Genomic DNA, 7,140 nt, shown 5'->3' with positions numbered 1-7,140 from the left:
TCATCATTAGGTCCATATACATTAATCAGATTAATCCGAGTTGATAGAATGTTTCCCTGTACAATCAAAAATCTACCTTTGGGGTCTTTAGTTATTTTGTCAATGCGCAAAGGAATAGACTTATGTATCATAGTTATAACTCCTCTGGAATTTGAATAGTAAGCTGAAGACAGGAAGAAATCTTATTTTGTTGTTTTGGTACATCACCTCTTTCTGTATCCGCGCAGCTTTCAAGACGTTTTCTCTGTCCTTGTAGTTTAAGCACTTCATGATGATAGTTCTCGGATACGTAGTGGAACTTTGGCTCGCTGTTGTCCGGTGCGCTCTCTCCAAAACCGGCGGAGTATACGCTATCCATTTTTCCATAAAGGAACAGGTATCATTGCCTTCTACTTTCTCGGGTATGCCCAGTACACGCAGGTTATTACGTCTACTCCTCCCTTAATGCACATTTTGTATGGTGTGACATTTGTAAATGGTATTTGTAGCTCTTTCACTTGTTTTAGGTGAGTTTTTTTTTTTTTTTTTTTGAAGAATTCATTTTGGATATTTTATTCAACATTTCTTTATCTTATAATATAAAAACAAAAGATGTCCTTTTATGCAGTTCTTTTTTATTAATTTCAATGGAGAATATAAAAAAAACATTGTATAATATATGTATAATACATGTATAATACATAAAGACTAGAAATCAATTAACTAGGACAAAATCCAAATTTTATTTATATAATAAATAAAACATGATTATTCATGATTGTCCAGCAAAAGGTTGTACTCTGTCCTTAGTGCCTTCAGGATTGTTGAGTGTCTTCTGTGCTGCGCTGGCGTTGTGTTGTGTCTCGGCTGTCTCTGGCTGCGTCTTCTTCAGAGTTTGACAGTCAATGGGCAGCATCCTCTCAGCTGCTTCAGATGGCTGATTTACTGGAGCCTGTATGTAGAGCTTTCCATCAGCCATGGAGCAGCTCAGCGCCTCAGGATTCACTCCTTGAGGAAGATCAAACACCCGTCTGAACTCTTGGATTCTGTAAGAGTACGAGCCTTTCCCATCCTCCTGCTTCTTCTCGCTCTTTCCGCTGACATGCAGCTTCCTGCCCACCTGTCTGACTGACAGCTCTTCTGGGGAAAAGTCTTTAGTGTCCAGCGTCAAAGCAAAGCCGCTTCCCTCTTTCTCCATTGTGCAGGCGACTGGGTAGATCTCCTGTGAGGGTGGCATCTGCTGGATCTCCTCAAAGATCTTGTGCTGAAGTTTCTCCAGCTGCTCCAGGCTGCTCTTCAGCTCCGGCAGTACCTCTGTGTGTCTGTAAAGAGGTGTGATCTCCGGCCAGAGACTGCGCACTGGCCAGCCAGTCCCCATGAATGAGCTGAGGGAAGGCTGGAATCCATTCAGGCTCAACATTTTCAGTGTCTTTTGTGGTCTTGTTTTGCTCTTCAGTGATTTTGTCTCTCTGGTGGCGTCGTAAGGCTTTGAGATTTGACTCCAGTTCTGTGAGTGTCTTAGCTTTATACTGTGTGTTCATCAGCACCAGCAAGTTCCTGAACTTTCCAGGCAGTTCTGGATTCGTCCACTGGAGGGCAGCATAGAGTGAACTGAAGACGCCTCACCATCACACCCTCATTTTAGAAGATGATGATAATTTCATTTGTTTTGGAGATGTCCTTGTTCAACCAGTTTTGGTCAGATTTATGCTCCTTTGTTTGATCATATCATACCCTGCTTTTAACATGTTTTTATTTATATATATTTTTAATTTCATCATAATTTTGTATATTTTTGAATACTAAGTGGCTCCAGCGGATAGATGTCTTCTTCACTTTACAGGGCATATGAGGTATGTCTTGTCTCTAGTTGTATAGATTAGTTATGACTTAGAATATTTATAGAATAGAGTATATCACGTTGAGAGAGGGATTTGGGGACCATTATTGAGGAAAGTGAATGAGCTTAAAGCATTTCCATACTTCATATATTATTATATATATACATATATTTATTATACACAAGATATTTTGCACAGCAACACATCTTCATATTAACTGCTCCTTCACATTATAATATAACATAACTGATTATTAAAGAGCTCGACCGAAAATTAATTCCAACTCTCACTTTAACAAGCTCATCTAATCATTATCAACATTTGGCCCCACTTTATATTAGGTGGCCAAATCTATTATACTTGCATCAATAAATAAGTACAGTGCACTTATTGTGTTTATATTGTATTGCTAAACACCTTGGCTGAAAGCATTAAGGAGGTCCAGAACAAACAGGAACCCGTTCGAGGCAATACTTGTGTGTTTAATGGACAATGCTGCGTGCATAAACTGCTCAGACTAATCATATGAATTTTGTAATGTTTATACACACACACACACACACATATATATATATATATATATATATATATATATATATATATATATATAAATACACACACCAGTCAGTTCTTACGGCAGTTTTAAAATAGTGGCTATGTTCATGCAACTGGCCTTAGAGCTGCTGGTCTTTGATAATTTGTCATTAATTTCTAATGTTAGCAGATTAATGAACATTTTGTATGGTGATATTTGTAAATTGTATTTGTAGCTCTTTCACTTGTTTTAGGTGAGTATTTATTTTTTGAAGAATTCATTTTGGATATTTTATTCTATAACATTTCATTATCTTGTAGAGAAATATAAAAACAAAAGACATTGTCCTTTAATGCAGATCTTTTTTTATTAAATTCAGTGGAGAATATCAAAAAACAATCATCTTTTTGTTCATGTATAATACATAAACACTAGAAAACAATTAACTAGGACAAAATCCAAATTTATATAATAATGATTATTCATGATTGTCCAGCAGTGGGTTGTACTCTGTACTTTGGGCAGCATCGTCTCAGCTGCTTCAGATGGCTGATTTACTGGAGCCTGTATGTAGATGTCACAAGGACGGTCGGAGACGAGCGGATCCATTTGCAGCATTTATTAATACAGGCAAACAAACACAGGGGCAGGCAGAAATCGTAGTCAAACACAGGCAAAAAGGTCGGGGCAGGCAGCGAGAATCACACACAAGAGGGAGTCCAGGAATCAAAACACAGGAAATCAAACACGGGAAGAAATGCTCAGAATGTAGCCGGGGCAATACAAGACTTCGCCAAGTGGCTGTGTGTGTGAGAAGCTTATAAGCAGTCAGTGTGATGAGGAACAGATGTGTGCAGCAATCAGTGCAGTGGGTCATGAGGAGCAGGTGTGAGCAGTGATTGGTGCAGTGGCTTGTGGGGGATGAAGACCATGATGTGTAAGGCAAGAGTTTGTGATGACAGGACGACGGAGGCTCAAATCGTGACAGAGCCCCCCACCTAAGAGCGGCTTCCAGACGCTTCAAATACCTGTTCGGGAGAGTGATGGAGTGGGCATGGCACAGAGGCATGAATGGAGGCCCCGGTCCATGTGCAGGTGGAGAACAAGGAGACTGAGGCGGAGTTGACGGAGGGAGAAGCCATGGTGGAGGAAGGGTTGGCTCCTCCATGGGGCCGACCGACGGAGGTGGAGCCGGTGGAGCCCGAGGCGGAACCAGAGAGTCGAAGGTCATGGGCGACACCGAGGATCCGGAGGACCAAGGCGGAACCCAAGGCGCTGGCGACCAAGGCGGAGATGGAGGTCCGGAGGTACACGGCGGAGCCGGAACGACAGAGGACCGAGGCTGTGCCCGCGGGAGGGAGGAGGTCCACAGAGCCGGTAGGACGGAGCGACGAGGCGCAGCCGGAGGAGTAGAGTCCTAAGGCGAAGGTGGGGTGACGACCGACAAGGGCGGAGCCGGAGGGACGATGGAGCCCGGTGGAGCTGGTGGACCGACGGCCGACAGCCGAGACGAGGGAGCAGAGAGCCGGGGTGAAGCCGCAGGGTCGGAGGGCCGAGGCGGAGTCCAGGACTCTGAGGCTGGAGGCGATGGTGAGGGATCCTCCAGCCAGGACACCGATGGAGACTGGCAGACCCACGGCAAGTCCTCTGCACCGAAGGTGGGTTGAAGGTGAGCAGAGGGACTGTCAGGAGACAGAGGTGGTGGGACTGGGGCAGTAGGGAGGGTGGGTGGGAAATTAGACAGTCCATACATGGCCTCCGTGGCCAGAACAGGGCAGACAGGAATCTCAGGAAGGCTGGGCGGAACCAGCATAGGCTCTGGATGACTGGACGGAACCAGCGGAGGTTCTGGACGGCTGGACGGAACCAGCAGAGGCTCTGGAAGGCTGGGCAGAACCAGCAGAGGCTCTGGAAGGCTGGGCGGAACCAGCGAAGGCTCTGGAAGGCTGGGCGGAACCAGCGGAGGCTCTGGAAGGCTGGGCGGAACCAGCGAAGGCTCTGGAAGGCTGGGCGGAACCAGCGGAGGCTCTGGAAGGCTGGGCTGAACCAGCGAAGGCTCTGGAAGGCTGGGCGGAACCAGTGGAGATTCTGGACGGCTGGACGGAACCAGCGGAGACTCGGGAAGTGCAACCATCTTGTGCAATTGCTCTGGAAGGGTGGCCATCTTGAGAACAGACTCTGGAAGGACGGCCATCTTGTGTAGTGGCTCTGAGCTGGAGTGTACTGTGGGAACATTGTTGTCTTCTTTGATTCCCACAGTAAAAGGAGAGCCACTCATTTGCAGAGCAATGTCAACGTACATTTGTAAAGTCCAGTTAGGTTCGAACGTGGGCATCAATGAAGCCATTGGCTCTAAGAGTCCTCCACGGAAGAAAATCATCAGGCATAACTCATCCATTGAAGACTGATTAGCCAATTCGACAAAGTCCATAGCGTACACCTCAACAGACCGCTCACCTTGTTTGAGACGCATGATCTGTACTGTAGAATTCATGCTGGAACCGGATGACACCATACTAGCTGCTGGATCCTTGTAGTGGCGAAGTCTTCTGTCACAAGGACGGTCGGAGACGAGCGGATCCATTTGCAGCATTTATTGATACAGGCAAACAAACACAGGGGCAGGCAAAAATCTTAGTCAAACACAGGCAAAAAGGTCGGGGCAGGCAGCGAGAATCACACACAAGAGGGAGTCCAGGAATCAAAACACAGGAAATCAAACACGGGAAGAAACGCTCAGAATGTAGCCAGGGCAATACAAGACTTCGCCAAGTGGCTGTGTGTGTGAGAAGCTTATAAGCAGTCAGTGTGATGAGGAACAGATGTGTGCAGCAATCAGTGCAGTGGGTCATGAGGAGCAGGTGTGAGCAGTGATTGGTGCAGTGGCTTGTGGGGGATGAAGACCATGATGTCTAGTGCAAGAGTTTGTGATGACAGGACGACGGAGGCTCAAATCGTGACAGTAGAGCTTTCCATCAGCCATGGAGCAGCTCAGCGCCTCAGGATTCACTCCCGTCAAACACCCGTCTGAACTCTTGGATTCTGTAAGAGTTAGTGTTGTCAAAAGTCCCGGTACTTGGGTACCAAGTCGGTACTAAAAAAAATAAAACGTAACGGTACCAGGTTTTCTTAAGTACCGGTGGTACCGACTATCCGGTCAACCCGGTTCTTGATACGCTATACAAAAGGTGCGCGCTGCGCAGTTGCGCTCTCTTTATTAAAACACCTGCGCTGCTGCTGATGCCGCGGCTCTGACTCCACTTGTTTACAAAGAAGAGCCAGGCTTGCTCCAAATAGTTTGGATCATTTGCGGCTGAACAAGGCGAACATCATAGATCATCAAAAAACTATTTGCAAAAGATGTCGTCTAGGTTCTCTCGAAAGGAGGAAACACATCAAACTTAAAACACCTCAAAGACCGACTCCAGGATCAAATAAAAGATTTCAAGTAAGGTAAGTTTCATTTTAATTTCATATTTAGAGCATTGTTGCGTATTTTAATTTGAATGTCAGACTGAAATAAACATCACCGTTTGTGTAGTGAATCGTTAGCATAAGCGCGGCTAACGCTAATATGCTGGGCCTTAATGAATTTGAAACAACGCTCCTATAACTTTTGTTAGAGTAAAAAAAAATAAGGACATGATGTATTTACTATTTTTAACACACAAATGACCCGTGTATCCAAAATATGTGTGTTAGAGAATGTACAAATGTGACGTTAATTTATGTCCTTAATATCAGTCTGTCAGAAAACGTTCTTGGCTGGATAACTCTAGCAGGTTTAAAAAGCTTATTAATAATAAATATGAATGCAGTTTGGATTGAATAAAAGTACAATCAAATAAAACACGTTTTATTCCCTGTTTAGTTTGGTAATTTTTTACAATAACATCAAATTCATGCATCATATTCTAACATAATCTTAAAGTAAGTAAAGAATATATTTTTACAACATTAATTCATGTTTGTGGATGTTATTTAATACAAACACATGATCATTCATGTTTGTTCATGTTTAACAGATTAACATGATTTTATGCATTAGTAAATGTTGAAATTAGCCTAACCTCACGAAGAATAATTGCCATGTAACTACTGTTTATTGTTAGGCAATGTTATCTAACTAATGAACATTGTAAAGTGTTTTAAATACTACAGTTTTCATATGTGATAGACACTGGTCTTAATATATGTAATCTTATCTAAATTTATTATAACAGCTGAGGTTTGTTATTTACTGAAAATTCATATTTTTGCTGGTGTCAATGATCTAATGTCACATCTGGTCAGACTTAGCACACTGCTTTACTTAAGTATATTATTTTTTCTTTTTACAGTTGCAGAAGATCATGAAAGACCCCAGCGAACTCTAAAACAGACAACAGTTACAGATGTTTTTCCGCAGCAGCAGAAATATGACAAAAAGTTTTGGGTGAAGCTTGTTTACATTTTTTATGCCTGTAATTTATTTAGATATATATATATAATTTAAATATATTTATTTAACTACTAAAATGTTTACAATCCTTGAAATACTTTTTTAACCTGTGGAAAAACTAACAAAATTTTACGTAAGTATAAAGAATTTTTTTGACAAAGTTTTTTTTGTACATTTTATTTTTGCTTAACTTTATTAATAAAAAATAGTGTGTTGCTCAATTAATTAATATGTTGTGTTTTGCTTTGGTACCGAAATTGGTACCGAGAACCGTGGATTTTCAGTGGTATTGGTACCGAATACTGAAATTTTGGTACCGTGACAACACTAGTAAGAGTACGAGC

General features: G+C 42.7%; 1 protein-coding gene across 1 annotated transcript; it reads right to left on the bottom strand.

Annotated features, from left to right (window-relative positions):
* Positions 1–751: 751 nt before the first annotated feature.
* Positions 752–1,437, bottom strand: LOC141325550 (heat shock protein 30-like). The gene has a single exon (XM_073834301.1). The coding sequence runs from the start codon at positions 1,397–1,399 to the stop codon at positions 752–754; it is 648 nt and encodes a 215-aa protein (XP_073690402.1). The 5' UTR covers positions 1,400–1,437.
* Positions 1,438–7,140: the final 5,703 nt, after the last annotated feature.

This window comes from Garra rufa, chromosome 2, assembly GCF_049309525.1.
Source record: "Garra rufa chromosome 2, GarRuf1.0, whole genome shotgun sequence".
In the NCBI taxonomy this organism is placed as follows: domain Eukaryota; kingdom Metazoa; phylum Chordata; class Actinopteri; order Cypriniformes; family Cyprinidae; genus Garra; species Garra rufa.
Note: the sequence above shows the minus strand (reverse complement) of the source record. Positions and strands in the feature narration are given on the sequence as shown.

What these genes read in the sequence shown, in the direction of transcription:
- LOC141325550 (XM_073834301.1), bottom strand. Translation starts at nt 1,399, where the DNA reads ATGTTGAGCCTGAATGGATTCCAGCCTTCCCTCAGCTCATTCATGGGG.